Source organism: Perca flavescens, chromosome 7 (assembly GCF_004354835.1).
Source record: "Perca flavescens isolate YP-PL-M2 chromosome 7, PFLA_1.0, whole genome shotgun sequence".
NCBI classification, from domain to species: Eukaryota; Metazoa; Chordata; class Actinopteri; order Perciformes; family Percidae; genus Perca; species Perca flavescens.
The window spans coordinates 12,252,943-12,275,087 of NC_041337.1; the positions used below are offsets into that span (position 1 = coordinate 12,252,943).

Consider the following 22,145-nt stretch of genomic DNA (forward strand, 5'->3'; position numbering starts at 1 on the left):
CCCATAAAATGTGTTGTTTCTTTAGCAATATTATATTTCTACACAGGTAAATGAGCAGTAGGATAGGTTTAGCTTGTTCTATGTGTTCTGTTTTATACTTTACATGGTCAGATTAACCTATTTTGGGGCTGGGGGCAAAAAGTTGCTGTGGGGCCCCTATGCCTCCAGGTTTCCATCAAGCACAGTGCACACAGCACACTAAAGATGGCAGTACTCTTATACTGGAATAACTACAACTTGCAAAGCGTGGAATTCTCCAGTCGCCTCTCCTCTAGCTCAGCCAAATGTATGCCTGAATTGATTATTTCACAAATATTAGTTGTGCTTTATGTGGTTGACGTTGGATGGGGACTCTGCTAACTTCCTGCTGACTCTACCCTGGGCTAGCTAGCAACCTGGACAGTCAAGTTTAAACATCAGAGTAAACACAGAGGAAAAGGTGGAGAAGATGAGCTCAGGCTAGCAAGACCATCTCTGTGGACATCCCATGACTGAGTTGCTTATTGCCATTCAACCCGGTGACTCTTTTTCTGTATGCCGATCTGACGGCCACATTCTGCTTTATGATGAATCATGCACAAGCTGAAGGAGCTGATGGATAACATTTCACTGGAATTTTACCTTGTACGACTTCATGTGACATTTTGATTGATTTATTGATTGATTCATTCATTGAATACTACCTGACTGCAGGTTAAGATAAGATAAACCCTTATTGATCCCCAGAAGGTAAATTTGATTGTCACAGAAGCACAAGGACAGCAATAGTACAGATAAATAAAAATAATGAATAATAAGAGAACTAAACTAAAATCAATTTAGAATAAAAATAGAAATACTATACAAGAACATATATGGAGACAAAAATTGCAAGATAAAGTGACAATATAGTGATTATAGTAGCAGAGTCAGCAAGCAGTGTATACTGGATGACAACTATGGCACTTAGTGTTTGTCTGTCTTAATATAGCCTAGGTTTTCAGTATAGCCAGGTTTCCATCCAAATATAACACACATTTTAGCCTAATTTTCATAAAATTGGCAAAATAAAATGCTTATTCACATTTTCATCTGCTACTGTTTATTTTGTTCTTATATTTTTAATATAATGTATTGTTATTTATGTCAAGCACAGTACCGAAGGAGACATTTCACTTAAAACTTGAAACATAAAAAATATATATTTACAGTTATTTACAATCAGACTACCTGATTAAATAAAATAAAGTATTGTTTTTTTATTTTGACGGTAATTAAATATTTAGTCGTGATTGGTGGGATTCTCGTTCTCCCCTCAACATCCAGCAGATGGCGACGTTTTTTTCTAAGTCGAGAGAGTGTGTGTGTGTGTGTGTGTGTGTGTGTGTGTGTGTGTGTGTGTGTGTGTGTGTGTGTGTGTGTGTGTGTGTGTGTGTGTGTGTGTGTGTGTGTGTGTGTGTGTGTGTGTGTGTGTGTGTGTGTGTGTGTGTGTGTGTGTGTGTGCAGTTGCTGTCCGGTGTTTAGCGAGGTAGCGCTAGGCTGTGCTGGTGCTGTCACTGTGCAAGCAGCAGCTAAAAAGATGCAAACAGCTAGGGCTGTGCACAATTTAGAGGTGCCTGGAAGCTAACGTTAGTAACCTTATATGTTTAACGTTAATTCAGAGGGGGAAGCCTGTGTTTCTGTACGACACTGACGCTAGCAGAAATGGCCGGAATTATTAAAAAGCAAATTTTGAAACATTTGTCAAGGTAAGTGTCATCTCTGGCTTTGTGTTAGCCAGTTAGCCCAGCTGGATGATGGTTTTAACGTTACTGCCTCCAACACAGCAAACGTTAGTTCGCTAGTATTAGCGAACTCTACATTGATTTCCACTTTGGTTACCAACTAGCTTAACGCTACACGTTGGAGCAGCGACATGAGAATAACGTTAGGATACTTGACAGTGGACAGTGAACGCAGCAAACCAGTTCAACCTTAGGGAGACTAATAACGTTAACCGAATTACTTTCCCAATTGTATGCATGTGTTCTTAATACTGTTGTATGCTACACACTGCCTTTAATACTTGTTTGATGTATTAGATTCAATGGGCCTATAACACCTTCCATCACTGTGCCCGATTGTTTACTTTTTCTTTTAATGTCACTTAGTGGTCTATATAGGCCCTACATATTATAATTACTTTACCATGGAAACTTGAAAACGCCGCATCTAAACAAACATCTTATCTTCCATTTAAACCATTTTATCTTTTTAAATTCAAAGAGGCTTTATTGTCACGGTGAACAGACGTTTACATTGTCAATTCAAGTGTGAAAATCAAATGTATACATTGAGTAACGTTATATCTACTAGAATAAAGTGTAAACAGAGCTATGTAACAGTGCAACATTAATCAAATATATAAATGAAAATCTATATTTATTTATCCATCTATCTATCTTAGTTTCTCAGTTATTTCTTATGCTTAGTACAGCTCAAAAACAACAGTGGCAGTAATGCTCTTTTAGTTTTTGTAAGATCCCTGTCTTTTTTTCAGCAGACAAATTATCAGACAACTAGTTTTCCAGTCAACTTCAGCATCCTCTCCAGAGCTGACTGGAGCCTTTTCTCTGTACCTGATTTACTTCCTCTATGCTCCTCAGGAGACATAGAGCCTGCTATTTCCCTCCATTTGTTGGTTTTATTGTGTCAGATGAAGGTATTGTATTTACTGTTGCTGTCAGTTTGCCACTGCTGAGTTAAGAAATGAATTGATTGGGTGAGAGAGCAATGTGTTTAAAAGGTCTCTCTTACCCCAGCTGGATAGGGTAAAAGCTAAAGTTCATCCATAGACTGATAAGCCTGCACGATAAATTGTTATAAAATCGCGATCTTGATTCACCCCTGTTCACCATTTAATTTTTAAATGACTTTGATTTTTTTCTTCTTTTTTTTTTTCTCCTTCGATTAATTTATTGAAAGCATTTGTTGACATTAACATGTTTTAATTATGTAAAGACATTCAGAGTTCAGATAGAGCCTGTATCAGGGCCGTATTTAGTTCAGTGTGTTAGATGTCACTATTTTTGGTAGCCTACTGTGCTTAAATGGCCAGTATGTACTTTATTTTCTTTATTCATTGAAGCCTATTATGTTTACAGGTTTGAGGTGATGCGCAATGTGCTATAGGTTTGGTACTGCCACTTACACTTTGTGATAAAAAATCGTGGCAGAGAATCATGATATAAATTCTAAGCTAAAAAAATCGTGATTCATATTTTTCCCCGAATCGTGCAGGCCTACTGGGGAATAGGTGTGTGCTAAATCAGAGGCTGTCTGCTTGACTGACTTGTATTCTCCTCCCTGCTGTTGTCTCTGTCAGTGAATATTTAAAACAATTATTTGCACCATATATGACACAATTGACACATACTGTACTTGGTCAGTAGACATGCAAGCACATGGGCTTTATAGTCCAAGTGTCTCTTCAGTTAGGCTATTTCTTAAGTATCTGGACTTCTTCAACCACTGAGGGAGTGTTTGATTTCAATAGACCACTTCAAGGGTGATTCTTTTTAATGGTCTAAGAACGATCTTGGTGTTGTTTAAGTGTAGAACCAACAGTCGTGCTTTGGGCAAAGTTTGTACAATGACTTTTCTTGCTTTGGACAAGCTCTGGGATTTCTGTACTCTTTGAACCATGCTAATCTGAATAATTAGCCTATATTGCTAGTTCTATAAATAATAGCACCACTATTCAGCAGTCTTTCCTCTAGTGTAGGTCTTATGAATACCACCAAATCACGTCTTCTTATTCTGCCAATCTAAAAGGCAACTGTATTAAAATGCACAATGTTGTACACTCAATTCATAGCTGTTTGGTATTTTTTTTAGCTCTGCACCTCAAGCATGACTCATTAAAGGCCCGTGAAAAGTCTGGGAATTAAGATGAAATGAAAGCAATGGCCCAGGTTTTGTCCACAATAGAAAAAAATGTTGAGTCGTTATTATGTTGCTTAGTGTTAAAGAAAAGCTTAAGCTTTGACCAATGACAGTGGCTTTGACTGGCTTATCAGGTACAGCGTGGTATTAGTAAGGCCAAACAATGTCAAATTTTTTGAAAAATTGGACCACATTCACTTGCAGTCTCATCAGTTAAATTAATGTTATTAACCAAAATGTGAGCCACAGTGTATTAAAAAAGCAGCAGACCAAATTGCAAGCAAGAGAACTACAGTTTATGTTGGTTGATGTCTGAAATATGCAGATTTGCCAGAACAGGGTTCAGTCATATGGTGTATGTGAAATTAAAATACTTAACAAATTGATTTGCTCCGATTGCTGCTATATTGACCCTATGTGGGATTGTAGCCTATTCCTGGCAGTTGGAGCTCGCTACATTAGCACTCTCTGAGAGGTTAACCCACATATGGGGAGGGCCACAAGAGCTATGTGCTCTAGTAAGGAGGCTGCAACTGTTTCTCAGGATGACTCATTCAGTTGCACTACTTGAAAAACGTCTTGGCCAAGCTGCATAATTGAATTTTGTGTAATTCTGTCTCCCAAATCATCAGTGACGTGTAATGATGTCAGGCGTTTTTCCTAGTATTCACTGTTTGTATCTGGTCTCATTTCCTTAGGTTCACCAAGAATCTGTCCCCGGACAAGATCAATGTGAGTACGTTGAAGGGGGAGGGGCAGCTGTCCAACCTCGAGCTTGATGAAGAGGTTCTGCAGAACATGCTGGACCTTCCTACCTGGCTGGCTGTCACCCGGGTCTACTGCAACAAAGCTGCCATCAGGGTATGTTATTGACTTGTCAAATCTGATTGTGAGGCTGTCTCCCTTTTTACTATTGAAACACAAAGCTGGTTCAGAAAAACTACATAATTCATGTCAGTTTGGTAATGGTTTCGTAGTTCATTTTCAAAGTGAACAAAGGTTTTCTGTTTATTATTGCCAAGAGCTTATGAAAATCCGAGTCCACAGAGTCGTAGAGGAAATGAGCAGTGGCAGTACCATGGAAATAAGCACTGCTAGAGGCACTACTGAACATGTTATGATCCTTCAGACCAGCACTGGTTATTGGTAATAGAGAGGCAAACCATGATTCAGAGAAACACGACAGCCCAGAGGCTTGAGTGATCCTGTGATAAACTGGCTGGTGTACATTGAGCTGTTAGAATGGATGGTTTGTGTTCCCAAGAATACCACATATTTAAGGCCACGTATTTTATCTAAATTTAGTAATTATATCCAATGTTGTTATTAAAGTTTAATCTACACATTGTATGAATACTTCAACCTCTTGAACCTCAATTTCTCCTCAAGTTTCCCAAAGGTAGCTTTAAAGTAGCAAGCAGCATTGTAGAACAGTATTAGATGTAATATTATGTATATTATGTATGTATTATGCTTGCAACTGTACTGTAAGATGCTTTAACTGACTAAAAATATCCAAACCTAAGACACAATATGTTTCAGTAGTAAGATTATAGATGTTTCTGTTTTCCATTTTATACACATGTCCTTGTTCTTCAGTCTGACTTGTTTTGTAATATGTATAGCATTGTCTTTTAAACTTGATCTTATTAATGAGGTTTCTGGTGTGTTGTCACCAGTCAACAGAGTAAAAACTTCGCATTTACAGCTGCTTACTGGAATTCACTTGTTCTGCTGTTTGTTTTCCAATTTTCAGAAATGCCCCAGTCTAACCTTTCTGAAACAAACTCCAATATGAAAGCCAAAATACTTTCATTTATGACCAAATACTTAAAAAATCTAACAACATTCCACTCAGCCTCGGCTGTACTGCGCAACACCTGGCTGTAGACTTTTTGTCTTGCTGATCTTGACTACATTTGAAACTATCAATGTCAGAAATCTCAGGAATTGCTTTAAACATGCTCTTGTCTTGATCTTGTCTTCAGGATAGATTTTTCTGGCTGCTTTCACAAAATATTTACACAATGAGGTTTTTGACTAATACTCGTCAGTAATGTGGATATGATGACTAAGTGGGTAAAGGCAAATAATAAAACCGCTAGAACAGTCTGGTAAATTCAGAAAATTGCATCACTTTACTGTAATGCAGCCTTTAAAAACAGGAAAAGATAACACTTATGCCATATTACGATATAATGATTTCCAAAATCTAAGACAATATCTAATCTTGTATCACGATATCGATATATCACCCAGCCCTATGTCAACGCATTATTTACTACCCATTGTGATTCATTAGCCAAAAATATTTTAAAACACAGCAAAAGCTTTGGTGTTTCCTGTGACATTATAGTGTGTTAAAACATTGATGCAACCACGTGCCTTTAAACTGAGGAACATTTACAATCAAAGCATTCATGTCTTCAGAAACCATCTATGCATTCCAGCCATTCACATTTGAATGCTCATCTTTATAGGCTGGCTTTTTTGCAATCCTTTGTTTTTAGCACTTTTTTAAATGTCAACAATAAGGGATAATTTTCAAATACTTTATGTTCTTCATTTTATCTTTCTTCATCCCCCTTTGTCTAATCAGGAATGAATGCTTTATTTCTCATTTCCTCTTGTTTTAGTTCATCCGGTACTTGGTAAAGCTTAGATCGGGCCCCAAAAAATCAAGCCCGACCCTACCCTAGCCCGTGCCCGTTGTGTCTGAGCCCGGCTCGGCCCCACGCATTAACTGGAATTATGAGCCCAAGCCCGATTTTAAAACCAACAATTTTTTAATACGTGGGCCGTTATAACTGACGTTCTCAACTACAGTTCCGAGTTGTTTGAACTACAGAAATCTGTTTAGAATTATCTTAATGAATAAAAAAAAAAACCTTGACCCTAGCTCCCTCAGCCGAATAGTGTGGGTAACCGATCAAGGCAGCAACATAATTAAAGCCCTGGAACCATATAGGAGACTTTCTTGTCTCGATCACCTAATTAATACTGTCCTTCGCCACGGTCTGCTTGCCGACGCACTGGCCGACAACGCGCCAGGTAGCCTATAGAAGAGACCATATCTGCTGCTAAAGGACTCGTGAGATATCTGAAACAATCTGGCCTGGTTGCGCACTTATCGTAGACAGTGCTACAGATGGGGGAGACATGATTTAGCACAGTATACCTCACACTCAAGTCAGTGCAGGACATATACCCAGAGCTACGGGAGAAGCTGGAGAGGCATAACTTTCTCCCCACCCAATTAGGCTAATCATTAAAAAAACACAAATGCTTGATCAAGGGCCCGGCCCGGTCCGAGGATAGTGGTGGGAAATATCGGCCCGGCCCGGCACGTGGGTCAAGTTCGGGCTCGGGCAGAGAATCTAAACTCTAGTACTTGGTAATAATAATTTAGTTGATAACTGAAGGTGATGTTTGATTTGTTGAGCAGAAGTGGCAGTATGACTCCAAATATTAAAGCGTGGCAGTTATTGTTGTTGCAGTTGCGTCACAGCAGGTTGATGTTCACGGTGAGCTTGTGCTCAGTGAATGAATGCGCAGTGCGGAATGCTTTGGCGAGTGTTTGTGACTGACTCTTTGGACCTTGTCGTCCCGTCTTTTTTAGATACAATGGACAAAGTTGAAAACAAGCCCCATCTGTCTGGTAAGAATCATGTTATTTCTGGCTTTCTAAAGAGTTCTCCCTTCATGTTTTAATCCCAAAATAAACTTTGGCATGACTAGCAGTGTGCATAGTTATTTTATCGTTCTGTTATACTGCTCCATAGGTTGTGCTCTCTGTCCTGTTATCATACGTAAATGTTAGGTTACTTCTCTATTTCTCCTTGCTCAATTGTATGCCTAGTAATTTCCTGTTGTGTGCAGTTCTTGGATAAGGTAGAGGTAGAAATGAGGACATGTGAGGAGCCACGTCCACCTAATGGCCCCTCTCCTATAGCTATTACAGCAGGCCAGAGGTAAGCCCAAATAAATCTTGCGCCAATATATCTGACTACTAATACTACATCCCATGTATATGGTGAAACATTGCCTTGCTCATGTTTATTTACAGCGAGTACGGCTTTGCAGAGAAAGTGGTGGAGGGCATGTCTGTTAGGATCAACTCCATAACCATCAAGGTGCAGGCACGTGCCTTCCACGCCTCTTTCGAGCTCTGGCAGTTACAAGGCAACAGCCTCAACCCCAAATGGCAACGCACTGACCTCCGCTACACTCGTGTCCCCGACCCAAAGAGAGGAGAGGTACAGTGCAGCACACTTTTGTCCCCCTCCTCACCCAGCTTTGCCACTGATCTGCCTGGAAGTTCCAACTGAAGACAATGTTTTACCACAGAAACCGCGCGTGCTCATTTAGCCCTTGCATTAAATCATTTAATCAAGCCAACTGTTGTGGTTTTTGTTAGCTGCAGGGATTATATTGAGATGAACAACCTTTCAGAATGAGCTCTTGTAATCCACTTAAGAGCAAATGCGTCCGTTGCCTTTTCTTTTTCTGTTTCTATTAAAAACCATTGGCCTTGCCACACTGATACTGATTCCATATAAGTGTCGAAACATGGTGTTGTTTTTTTTTGTCTCGTAGTGTGTGTTTTTTGTCTCGTAGTTTGTGTTTTTTGTCTCGTAGTGTGTTTTTTTGTCTCGTAGTGTGTTTAATCATACCTGGATTGTTTGATATTTGTTTCAGGTGTTGACATTCAAAGAAATAAACTGGCAGAGTCTACGAATCGAGGCAGATGCCATGGAGAGTGACGACCAGGACCTCAGTAGCACCCCATTACGTCTAATCACCAACCAGGGTCGCATTCGCATCGCTCTAAAACGCAGAGTAAGACCGCGTTTCTTCATTTACTATTCTATCATGGAATTGGTTAAAAGAAATCACAAACTTGACCTCATCTAAATTGCTAACTATTTGTCACAAGTCAAGTTTAATTCTTCATTGTTCTATCTAGATAAAGGACTGTAATGTGCTGGCGTCCAAGCTGCTTTTCATTCTGGATGACCTGTTGTGGGTGCTGACGGACTCTCAGCTCAAAGCCATCATACATTACGCCAAATCTCTCAGCGAGGCCATGGAGAAGTCTGCCCAGCAGAGGAAGAGCAGTACTGCTGAATCCCTACAGGTCCTGCCTCCTTCCTGCTTATGAATGTTTTTTTTTTTGAGGGGGGAAATGTGTTTTAACTACAGAAGAAAAACTAGAGAACATTGTCAAGCTTAAAACATATGAGCCTAATTCATCTCAGGAATTATTGCCCAACTCGTCTTTGTGCCTTTTTCTTTAAAAGGTCTCTATATACCATTGTAAATCACTGGAAATATGAGTAATTCAAATGTCTTTAAAGAACCAAATGTATGATCTGTAGACATACATACGATTTTGTGAAAGCCCCACACCAGCACTTGCAGCATTTTCTCAGCTTGTCTTTACATGACACTGTATTTAAATAGTTGTGTTACTGCTCAGTATATTCACAGATTTTTAGATAACATTGTGCTGACATTCATTGGTATCTTCTCACAGCAACACAAAGATTCAAGAGCTTTTAACTCAAAAGTAGCTGGGACATGACTGTTTTTTATACATTATAGATCAAGTTTTCTTTTGTTTCACTATGACATTCATGTTGCAAGAAATATTTTCTTTGTTTTGTCAAATCATCATGGTAATGTTTGACCTCGTCTGTGTTTTAGACTGCTCCTCCATCGCCTGGCCTCCACAACCTTTGGACAGAGCCCCCACCTGCCCCCATTGGCACCCCCAGCAACGCCAGTCAATACTTTGATCTCTATGATGTCAAGGAGTCTTCTTACCACACCTTCATATCCCGGTTGGACTTACACATATGCAATGACAATTCTTCAATGGATGAAGGTTAGTTGGAAATGACTCACCAGTCACCATGTGCCAAAAATGATTAACATGTAGCCTTTATTATTGTCCTCTGCTATTTTACTTCAGCATAAAGCCACAATGGTTTGCTTTAAAGAAACCCACAAAATACAGCAAATTGTTCAGCATTTGAAGGATAATTACTGTCAAGCTGGTTTTTAACAGCCATCATATGATCTTGCACAGATGAGGCTCCCCCACCAGGCTTGCAAGGTGCCATGCAGTTGACATTCAGGAAGCTGGGTTTTGACTACTATCCTGTCCACAGGCCTGGTGAGTGCGACGACTGGTCCTTTCTCTGACTATATATTTTCTTGCCGCAGTGTACCCAGAGGCTTTTCCCTGCTCCCACTTTAACCACAGCATTCATTCAGGACTAGCTGTTAGGAGGATTACTACTCAAGCAGACTAATGGCTTGGGAGATTGTGCCCAGTGCCATTATTCTTTGTGGAATTCCTGAAGTGTAGAATGCAGAGCAGCAGAGTCGCCTCTGGAGCTGATTATGGTCAATTAAACACAGTCAGAAAATGCTTTTTGTTTTGCTGCTCTGTTTGATTAACCATTGCGGCCTTTGAATTTTAACAGAAGAAAGGTGCATGTATCCACACAGTAAAACTTCATATACAGCATGTGTATACAATATATAACCACACATCCAGCTTTTAAAAGTGGTCAAATTTACAGGAGGATACAGACAAAGCTAAACAAATATAAGCAAACTCAAACATATAGCTGTTACATACAGGCATGAGCTGAATGAGAGAGAAAATCAGTTTTAAGCCTAGAGTGGTTGCTCAATCATAGCTGCTCTAATACAGCTGATGGATGTCGACACTGGGAACGCCACAGTGGAGCCATGGAGGCTCAGGCCCAGTGGGCTGGGAAACTGCTGCAGGAGTACCAGAGGAGAGTAGAGGCTTCTGGGTTTCCTGGACCACATACTGAGGGGCCCCCGCCAACCAAGGACTCTACTGCAAAGCCAATGCAAGGTATGAGCGCAATATGGATATATTTCAATTCTATTTGTCTTGTTATAGGAAATCTATGTATTTTGTGACAGCTAAACACAGATACAATTGCACAGATACATACCCAGATCTCATAAAAACAACTGGTAATCAGTCCGAAATTGTGCAATGAAATAAAACATGTATGTTTGTTCGCCTTCGTTACACAACAAAATACCACACAGTAGCAACAGTGAAATTACGACCCCATCCCCCATACAAACCAAATGCATGGCTCAGTTAACAGCAACATGTTTATGATAAGAAAGACACAAATCCTAATCTGTAAAAAATATTTCCGAACATCAGTGTCATGATCTAACTAGGAAGCAGACTTTCTCTTCCGTAAGTGAGTCATTTCTGCTTGTCACAAAGTGTTTTCTCTCCCATGCACGTACTTTAGATGGACAGTCTAGTCCCAAGTCCAGCCCCTCTGACACAGAGCAGGCATCCAGCAGGAACTCTGTCACAGCTCCTTCACGGTCATCACTGAAGAGGCTGCGGTCTAGCTGTGTGGTGGTCAGGATGGATGATGTGGACATTCACCAGGCAAGCTTTAATTATCAACTGATTTGATTTTCCAGCTCTAACAGAAGCCTTACTTCAGTTAATGTACTGAGAGACTGTTCTTCAGTGGCAGCAGTCAGACAGTACCTCTGACAAGGCTAGAAGTCAGCTTGCACTTAGAAAACCTTACCAGTGACAGAGCAGTCACAGATGCTATTGATATTGAGGAAACGGGAGTTTATAATCAAAAGAATCTCAAATGGAACTAATCAACCTCAAGCCACGTAACTGATGATCTACAGTGGATCACGCAGCCTGGACAATATCAACAACTCCCTTATCCTCTCCTGAAGAAATGACACGTAAAATGATATTCTCAGACGTCACCATCAGCTTCCTAGCAATCATGACATAACCTACAGTTGTTAACAGGCAGGCAAATGAGAAGCCTTGCATAGTGTGTGTGTAAACCATGTATAAGTTGATAAAAAGATGTGACAACAAAGTGCTTTTAAGCATGTTTAAATACTGACCACAGGCATTATCAAGATGGTTCCTGAGATGACTTTTCTTGGACACACATTCACTTTTATAAGAAGAAAAAGGTGTATATATTATTGGCTGTATTCAAAAACTGTAGCTCTATTGCTAGCTAGCTAGCTGACACGAGTGTCATGTGCTGCAGTGAGTGTAATGTGCTGCAGTGTGCTTATCACTTGCAGTTAGCTTAAACTGGAAAAAGGCCTAGTAGCGTTGCATGCATCTGCCTGACAGGCCTTACAAAGGGAACAAAAGTCTCTTCCAGACTAGCTTTCTAATATGTTTGATCAGATATTTGATTTGTTATATTACTGTGATTATGTAAATGCATCAAATTACCCTTCTGGGAAATTGCATTAGAAGATTATACATGTGTACAAACAACTACAGCCTTGTAATACATTTCTGAAGCTTTAAGCTAAATTATTCCTTAACTGTCAGTAAAATACTCAGTAAGAATGGAATAGTTCCATAAATGTCACTTCACTGCTCCAGTGCCTTTTTATAAATCTGAGACTGGGAAAACCCCTGCCACAAATTACACTCTCAGACTGGTTCTGCAATTTCACTTTTGGCATTTCACACTTTTGACCATGAAAGAACGTAACATTTCCAAGGCTATTTTAAGTTTAAGACACTTGTAGTTCCCCATTTCAAAGAATCAGAGGCACCCAGGGGGATATGCTGTAGAAGTCTGGGCCTCCACCTTTAATGTAGACAGGAAGTCACTGATGTTCAAACTCAGGTGGTTTGGTTCTGTTATGTGCAACATACTTGCACTTTTGTCGAGTAATTGAGTGCCTTTTCTTATTGTGTCTTGAGTGAATCAGATAAATGCAAAATCAAATCCCATATTTAGTTGATATTTCCACCACTGTTCTAACCTCTACACCTCAACATTCAGGTGTCTACCAGAGGCCGTCAAAACAAGAAGACCCGCTCTTTAATATCCTGCAACCGTAAAGCTCTGCGTTTGCCAGACAACGTACCAGCAGTTCATCTGCAGTTCACCGAATACTACTTTCCTGACAACCCCAGTTTTTCAGGTATCATGCAAATGTATTTAACCATATCTGGGTTTTTTTCTTTTGCTTGTTAATATCCACGTTGGTTGTGTATGTGAATGTCCTGTATTAGTATCTCTTGCTTTTTTTCCCCCCTCTTTCAGTGCCCACCTCAAACCTGTATGGCCAGCTGAATGGCCTCCAGCTCTGTGTAGACCCAGCCAGCGTGCTGTGGGTCAATCTGTTTTCCCGGGGTTTGCTGCACACCCTGGACCAGGTCAAAGCTTTCTACCATTTGCAAGACAGCAGCAGGGCTGAAGAGCATGTGGACATCCGCATGGATGCAGCTCAGCTCAAGGTGAGTACACAACTGTTATTACATATTAGTGGTTTCTATTCATTTAAATTCAAAATATTTGTTTAGCACGTTTTTGTCTGATCAAAACTTGTTGCATTTCTAATAAATGTCTGTATACTGATGGTTGATGTGACTGTTTATTATTATTTATTTTTTTGTATATATATTCCTTTCTATAGTTAATAATCCCCTTGGATTTTTCCATATTGGACCATCCGGAACGTCCACAGTCGCTCTCTGTTACTGTGCCCCAGATGGTTCTCAGCAACACCCGCCTCTGCCCTCATGGGTCCAGAGCTGACCTCAGTAGCACCATTGACAAGTTCGCCAGCTGCCCTTTCTTCCAGCACACACCTCCATGCCCCTACCCCAGAGACCAGAGTGCCTTCCACCCCATCCCCTCCACCTTCCTCCAGCACTCTCAAGAGACAGCGCCCCAATCTTTGGACAGAAAGCAGCTCCGATCACAGGATGTCTGGTCTCTCAGTCTGTCCCGTGCGACCCTAGGTTTTGATGGAGCTCGGCGATTCCCCAAAAGCAGAACCCAACCTTTTGTTGAGCCCTTTGCGATGTCTGTGTGGATGTGTCAGCCCTCTGCCTTTAAAAATGGATCATCGTCTTCCTCCTCTAGTCCCAGCGGAGCCCGCCAGCCTTCTTCAGAGCAGGACGAGGCTTTGCTTGCCTCTATCCACTTCTTGGCTCACACCATCACTCCAGTGAAGCTGTGGCTCAACCACTACCAGTATGTTGCCCTGCTGAGGATGAAGGATGCCATGGCTCGGTTGGGGGCAGAGTTGGGCAGGGATCTACGAGATGTTAAGCAGGCTCACGGCCAGAAGACAAAACCTGCTACAGTTAGCCTTGCCCTTCTGGTGGACTCTGCAGAACTGGGTCTCCTGTTGCCACCAGTGTGCACAGATCCTGAGGAAGAAATTCCCCACACCCCAGAGACAGACAGCCCCAGCATAACAGACTCTGACATCTCCCCGACTCATCACTCGGCAGTTCTGGAGAACAGTGAGTTAGAAAATGGCATCTCCTCCACCAATACTGTCAATGTGTTTGGTCAGGATGAACAAGATGGGGTGGTGGAGGAGGCATGTGAGGCTGTGGAGGAGGGGTTGGAGGGGGATGGTTTGACAACACAGGAGGACACATCTGTCCTCTCCCCTCCACTCTCACCTGGACACTCCCCTGCCCTCTCCCGCAAACCATCCAACTTTAGCCTGGAGGGAGAGCTGTCAAGCGCCATCACTGTCACCAAGGATGTGACCAAAGATGCCATTAGTGCCTCGCTGGACCTGACCAAAGGGGCGTTTTCAATAACAAAGGATGCCTTTAGCATGCTGAGTCGTGGCTCAGGGATGAGCAAATTGTTTAGTCCGCAGGCAAAGTAAGTGCTAGTGCTCTCCTGCTGTGCAGTTGGCAACATTAATAGTGTTTGTGAGTCTGGAACCCATATTGTGCACCACATGCTTTTACTGGTTGCCCCTTAACGTGTGTGTGTGTGTGTGTGTGTGTGTGTGTGTGTGTGTGTGTGTGTGTGTGTGTGTGTGTGTGTGTGTGTGTGTGTGTGTGTGTGTGTGTGTGTGTGTGTGTGTGTGTGTGTGTGTGTGTGTGTGTGTGTGTGTGTGTGTGTGTCTGTGTGTGTGTGTGTGTCTGTGTGTCTGTGTGTCTGTGTGTCTGTTTGTTTGTTTGTTTTTGTTCCTAGGGAACAGGTCCAGCGTTCAGAAGAGTCCTCCCCCTCTCTGGCTGCCAGCCTGCGCCACCAATCCATGAAGCAGTCGCCTTCCCAGCATTCCTTTGATAGTGCTATCTTGGATGGCAGCCTGCCTGATGAATATCTCTCTGTGGACAGTGATGTCAGCGACAATTTTGTTGTTCTCATGGACTCAGGTGCTTAGAATACTACCAGGTTTCCAGAGCAGTTTCTCTGAAGTACACAGGTGACATCTACTAATACGTTTGTTTCCAGAATCAGGTATGGAGTCCATGCGCCCCAACAACACTCCTGCAGGCAGTCGAGGCAGCCCGGCCCCAGGGACAGAGGGAGGTTCATTAGCGGACCTCAGCAGCTCTCTGTCCCAAAGCATTGAGGACGTATCTCAGGATATGGTGGGTTACTATGCTCATACAGTATAAGAGATTTCATGGATGGATTGAAATTGTCAGTGGAGTTGCATTATTTTTCTGAACAAAGCAGTATCTGAAAGAATATTTAGAATGTTGTCCTCAATACATAGAACAATAATTCAAACACTCACTTCAAATTTAAATCTGCAGTGGTTTAAATGTAATTTTTATTGTGATGTGCTGTTGTTACAGTCCTCGGTGTTGCTGCTGATCCTGAGTGGAACAGCTTGTACCGTGGAAGTAAAGGGAGAAGACCAAGTTGTGGCGGTAGAAGCCCAGAATCTGAGCCCTGTGCAGCTGGGCAATATCAGGGTGTCAGATTTGCTGGCTGGCCTCATACAAGGTAACCTGGATTATTATTGCCATGCTGTTCGTTTCCTATCAACAAACTCTTAAAAAATATTTTCTCCAATTATGTTTACTAGTCACGTGCAGCACTTTTTATTTATAATTAATTAATCAGTTGTATGCTAATCATTTTTTTAATGAAATGCCTATTTTAGAGAAGTATTTTAGATAGGCGTAAGAAAAAGGGCAAATTAAATGTAAATCAATCCTGGTTTGTGGTCTTCTTTGGCTTCTTGAAGTTTAGTTAAATTTTGCAACATATCTGTAATATTTTGTTTTTTTAAACTGATCACTCATCTACATATTGATTGATATCTAATCTCAGCAGTTTTCTCTTATGTTGTATAAATGCCTCTATATCAGAATGTAGTCACCTAATATCGGCACGTCTCCGCTTAAAAAAGAAACATGATCAAGTTACAGTATGGAAAGCATGCTGGAACTCGTTGCAGTATAAAGGGCCCACGTGGCTTAAATGTACCATCTTCTTTATTTCTACAGCCCCAGTCGGACCAGTCCAGAAGCAAGGGACCAGGGGCTCTCCAGTAGTGTGCATGCGAGCAGAAACGGGTCCCTCTGCAGTCAGACACTCTGCTCTAGCTGAGTCTTTGGGCTTCCTGGATATGAGAGTGCAAGACTGCAAGGCGGAGTTGTTAGCCTCCACAGTGGCTAACATTGGTCCGTTTCTGGAAGACGAGTTCAGCACGGACGGTCAGCCAATGAAGTTACACATGAGCAACATCAGCATCATTATGAAGGTGGGTTGTTGATACGGTCTGGATTTGGGGGTCAGTGCATTTTACATTATTGTGGATATGATTTTAGTCTCAGCACTTTACACATACAGTATCTCACAAAAGTGTGTACACCCCTCACATTTTTGTAAATATTTCATTGTATCTTTTCATGGGACAACACTGAAGAAATGACATGTTGCTACTGTACAATGTAAAGTAGTGAGTCTGCAGCTTGTATAACAGTGTAAATGTGCTGTCCCCTCAAAATAACTCAACACACAGCCGTTCATTTCTAAACCGCTGGCAACAAAAGTGAGTACACCCCTAAGTGAAAATGTCCAAATTGGGCCCAAAATGTCAATATTTTGTTTGGCCACCATGATACTCCAGCACTGCCTTAACCCTCTTGTGCATGGAGTTCACCAGAGCTTCACAGGTTGCTGCTAGAATCCTCTTCCACTCTGGTGGATGTTAGGAGACCTTGTGCTGCTCCACCTTCCGTTTGAGGATGGCCCCATAGAGGCTCAATAGGGTTTAGGTCCGGAGACATGCTTGGCCAGTCCATCACCTTTACCCTCAGCTTCTTTAGCAAGGCAATGGTCATCTTTAAAGTGTGTTTGGGGTCGTATCATGTTTGAACATGTTTGCCCTGCGGCCCAGTCTCCGAAGGAGGGGATCACGCTCTGCTTCAGTATGTCACAAGACATGTTTGCATTCATGGTTCCCTCAATGAGCTGTAGCTCCCCAGTGCCGGCAGCACTCATGCAGCCTCAGACCATGACACTCCCACCACCATGCTTGACTGTATGCGAGACACACTTGTCTTTGTACTCCTCACCTGGACGCTGCCACACAAGCTTGACACCATCTTGGTCTCATCAGACCACAGGACATGGTTCCAACAATCCATGTCCTTAGTCCGCTTGTTTTCAGCAAACCGTTTGCGGGCTTTCTTGTGCATCATCTTTAGATGAGGCTTCCTTCTGGGACGACAGCTATGCAGACCAATTTGATGCAGTGTGTGTCGGTTTGGTCTGAGCATTGACAGGCTGCCCCCCCACCCCTTCAACCTCAGCAGCAATGCTGGCAGCACTCGTAGATCTATTTCCCAAAGACTACCTCTGGCTATGACGCCGAGCACGTGCACTCAACTTCTTTGGTCGACCATGGCGAGGACTGTTCTGAGTGGAACCTGTCCTGTTAAACCGCTGCATGGTCTTGGCCACCATGCTACAGCTCAGTTTCAGGGTGTTGGCAATCTTCTTATGGCCTAGGCCATCTTCATGTAGAGCAACAATTCTTTTTTGTCAGACCCTCAGAGAGTTCTTTGCCATGAGGTGCCATGTTGAACTTCCAGTGACCAAAATGAGAGAGTGTGAGAGCGATAACACCAAATTTAACACACCTGCTCTCCATTCACACCTGAGACCTTGTAACACTAACGACTCACATGACACTGGGGAGGGAAAATGGCTAATTGGGCCCAATTTGGACATTTTCACTTAGGGGTGTACTCACTTTTGTTGCCAGGGGTTTAGACATTAACGGCTGTGTGTTGAGTTATTTTGAGGGCACAGCCCATTTATACTGTTATACAAGCTGCACACTCACTACTTTACATTGTAGCAACGTGTCATTTTTTTTTTTTTTTTTTTTTTTTTAAAGATTATTTTGTGGATAGACATGAAAGGGGGAGAGAAATGGGGGATGACACGCAGCAAAGGGCCGCAGGTCAGATTCAAACCTGGGCTGCTGCAGGACTCCGCCAACATGGGGCGCACGCTCTTACTGGGTGCTCTTCCTGGGTGCTCTTCCTGGGTGCTCTTCCTGTCATTTCTTCAGTGTTGTCCCATGAAAAGATATAATGAAATATTTACAAAAATGTGAGGGGTGTACTCACTTTTGTGAGATACTGTCGATTTGATGTAGGTATCTTTTTCTCTCAAGATAATCTAACTTCTGAGGACAATCCACTCTGTATGTCCACTGAATTGAAAAAATTATTTGTTTTTAGTCACAGTATATAAGCGGGACTCCTTGTGACGCAGTGGCAATACTGAGTGGATTATCCTTGTAAATTGTAATTTCCCCACTGGGGATCAATAAACAGTATAATTATTAATTATTATTATTATCCTGGTGAAATAAAGTAAATCAAACTTTGGACAGACTGTAATCTTTTAGAGTAAAAAGACTTAAACCGTAATGGAAAGCCAGTGTTGAGGTACAGTACAGGCCAAAAGTTTGGACACACCTTCTCATTCAAATGCGTTTCCTTTTATTTTCATGACTATTTACATTGTAGATTCTTACTGAATACATCAAAACTATGAATGAACACATGTGGAATTATGTACTTAACAAAAAAGTATGAAATAACTGAAAACATGTCTTATATTTTAGATTATTCAAAGTAGCCACCCTTTGCTTTTTTATTAATAAGGGAAAAACATTCCACTAATTAACCCTGACAAAGCACACCTGTGAAGTGAAAACCATTTCAGGTGACTACCTCATGAAGCTCACTGAGAGAACACCAAGGGTTTGCAGAGTTATCAAAAAAGCAAAGGGTGGCTACTTTGAAGAATCTAAAATACAAGACATGTTTTCAGTTATTTCACACTTTTTTGTTAAGTACATAATTCCATATGTGTTCATTCATAGTTTTGATGCCTTCAGTGAGAATCTACAATGTAAATAGTCATGAAAATAAAGAAACACATTGAATGAGAAGGTGTGTCCAAACTTTTGGCCTGTACTGTATACGGTTCAATGTCAGGATTCCTTTTTATTTCTTTTAGGATGACAGCCCTAAAATCTACCCTACAGCCCCTCAATCTGTCCCAGCCTCATTCATTGTAGATCAGCTGCTCCTCGAGCGCTGTGACGATGGCATCGTGAGGCTCAAAGGTGAGCAAGAAAATATTATTATATTATTTTTTAACTCTTCAGTATCGTGGTACACCCAAATACCAGCAAATACTCCAGCTTAAAACATCTGCTGTAACATCTTAACAGAAAGACAGAACAGAAAGTGAACTTCGCCATTTCCTTTTTGCTTGCAGCTGAAGGTACAGACCCTAAAGCCTCGGCAGGTGTTCCTGTGGCTGGTCCGAACAACCCAAACCATCCCTGCTCTGTTCAACAGCAGAGCCAGGTAGGGGAGACCAAGCCGTACTATATAATGTATATGCTTCAGCATGGTGTGTTTGTAGCCGGGATTTTAGGCTCGTGACTCCAATATGTGGCTTTTGTGGATAGGAAATGTTTAGGGTTTTTTGACTGCTTAGTTAGACGAATGGAATATTTAAATATTTCTCGCCATATTTTAGTTTAAAAGAAATGACGTAAAAAACGGAAGCAAAGAAAGTAAGCCTCTTTAAAACAATGTTGATGTATATTGTTGTACACTGTTAAACACAATTTAATTAATCAAATTTGCCAGCAATAGTCATTTTGTTTCTACACCAAAAACATGGTTATATATTTTAAAATATATTATAGGATATAATATATTAGACTTGAGGCCTCAATTTGAAAAAAAATAGTTAATTTGGTCACTGATTATTATCCTGCAGACTATTTCCACACTCATATCCCCCCAAAAGTTACACATAGGAACATGTTGCAAAAACATCCACTACAGGGTACATGACTTCAGTGGTCATTATGGCCCTGTTGGTATCCCAGTCACAGCTTCCAACAAACAAAAGGACCTCTTTGTTTAGTATTGTAATGTCATGTCATGGCATGTATGTGACTGGTCTGTGTAACATTAAAGGTCCCATGGCATGAAAATGAAATGAAAATGTTTTTAACATTAATATGAGTTCCCCCAGCCTGCCTATGGTCCCCCAGTGGCTAGAAATGGTGATAGGTGTAAACCGAGCCCTGGGTATCCTGCTCTGCCTTTGAGAAAATGAAAGCTCAGATGGACCGATCTGGAATCTCCTCCTTATGAGGTCATAAGGAGAAAGGTTACCTCCCCTTTCTCTGCTTTGCCCGCCCAGAGCATTTGGCCCACCCACGAGAGAGAGAGACATCATGGCTTTCAAATGAGCAAAGTAGCAGTTGGTCAAGGCCACAGCCCCAACATCCACCTTGCCCCCCCCTCCCTCCCCTCCCTCTCTCCTCCTCAATAGCTACAGACACAGAAATGGCACATCCTAAGAAAAGCTCATTGTGGGACTGGCTCTAGTGGCTGTAATTCTGCACCAAGGCTGAATTATGGGAAAGAGACTTCAGATACAGTATTAGGGGACCACTAAGGGCTATATAAAAGAGACTTCAGATACAGTATTAGGGGACCACTAAGGCCTATATAAAAGAGACTTCAGATACAGTATTAGGGGACCACTAAGGTCTATATAAAAGAGACTTCAGATACAGTATTAGGGGACCACTAAGGCCTATATAAAAGCAACACACGTGTGACGTCATTCCCAGCTTCGGCTTCCGAGTTCTGAGGTAAATGGAACCCACTATAATACTGGTGTCCTGTTACTGGTCAGCTCTAAGATCAACAACACAGATGTGTCCGTACATCAAATTGAGTTATGGTATTGTAATTACACCTGTTGCTGTCGGGCAGAATCTGATTCTGCATGTAGCACCTCGCCAAAGCGTGCTTTTAATAGCTGTAGCGGGAACTAACCAATCCAATAATCCCTTACAGAGACAAACCTCGGAGTCCCAGCTCTCTGACGCCCTGGCTGCTCTCACCCAGGCCCTCAGTGACAGAGAACGCCTCCTCCTGGAAGTCAGGAAGCATGACCCCACGTTTACTCTCTGAGCCTTATCTGTCTTTCACCTCTGAACCTACAGCATCACTGCTCCTGCTGAGGAACCGTGATGGGATGTATCAGGCTGAATGTCAGGAACCAGCAACACTCAATAAAAGCATGTCTGGACTTTGGACATGTTTGGAAAGAAAATAAATCCAAGGCTTTGTGGCTTTGGCTCACTTCCTACTATATCACACTGTTCATTAGATTACAAACAAGCCCCTGTAACAATTACTACAAGGGGAATCTAGTGAACTAACGTATAGGTACATTAATTTTTTCTCGCCCAAATTAGTGTACAGTTAACGTATTGTGTGGTTTCAGTGTTTGACACACAGCATGCAAGAGTAAATATCATCAAGCTTTAATTCTCTCCAGTTAACAATTTGTGTTAACGGAAACATTAAGTTGAGCACAAGCCAAAACCTCCTCTTCACATGCACTGACACTGCCAGACAGCTGCTAGTCCATGAGTCGCTCCCTCTACAAAAACCCAATTTGTGTCGAGCATGCTTTGTGAACAGTGCTAGTTTACACGTAGCACATTTACAGATAGACTGTCATAAAGCTAAATATACTTAGCAATGTAGATTACTTGCGTAAGACTTGTTTTTTTTCCTTATTCATTTAAAAGTATTATGACAATATTATCAGCTGTTTGTTGAAAATGTGTTGTGAAAGGTAGTGGGAAAAATTTTTTTTAAGGAAACCGAACTCTGCTTTCACTGAGAGGTGGTGGACACATTTCCACCTTGCTTTATCACCAAGGTGGAACGGTCAATTTTCAATTTCAATTCAATTTTATTTATAGTATCAAATCATAACAAAAGTTATCTCGAGACACTTTACAGATAGAGTAGGTCTAGACCACACTCTATAAATTCCAAAAGCCCAACAATTACAGTAATTCCCTCAAGA

General features: G+C 41.5%; 1 protein-coding gene across 1 annotated transcript; it reads left to right on the top strand.

Annotated features, from left to right (window-relative positions):
- Positions 1-1,494: 1,494 nt before the first annotated feature.
- Positions 1,495-21,358, top strand: bltp3a (bridge-like lipid transfer protein family member 3A). The gene is made up of 21 exons (XM_028582460.1): positions 1,495-1,727; positions 4,602-4,764; positions 7,523-7,561; positions 7,783-7,874; positions 7,970-8,159; positions 8,602-8,742; positions 8,870-9,040; positions 9,610-9,790; positions 9,995-10,081; positions 10,628-10,798; positions 11,220-11,365; positions 12,768-12,909; positions 13,032-13,225; positions 13,405-14,618; positions 14,937-15,121; positions 15,201-15,340; positions 15,551-15,701; positions 16,208-16,464; positions 19,245-19,353; positions 19,509-19,600; positions 21,119-21,358. Exons 1-21 carry the CDS (start codon positions 1,684-1,686, stop codon positions 21,233-21,235), a joined length of 4,026 nt encoding a protein of 1,341 aa, XP_028438261.1. The 5' UTR covers positions 1,495-1,683; the 3' UTR covers positions 21,236-21,358.
- Positions 21,359-22,145: the final 787 nt, after the last annotated feature.

What these genes read in the sequence shown, in the direction of transcription:
- bltp3a (XM_028582460.1), top strand. Translation starts at nt 1,684, where the DNA reads ATGGCCGGAATTATTAAAAAGCAAATTTTGAAACATTTGTCAAG. An exon ending in ATGATGTGGACATTCACCAG is followed by an intron (nt 11,366 to 12,767) that starts GCAAGCTTTAAT and finishes CTCAACATTCAG; the next exon opens with GTGTCTACCAGAGGCCGTCA. An exon ending in TGACAACCCCAGTTTTTCAG is followed by an intron (nt 12,910 to 13,031) that starts GTATCATGCAAA and finishes CCCCTCTTTCAG; the next exon opens with TGCCCACCTCAAACCTGTAT.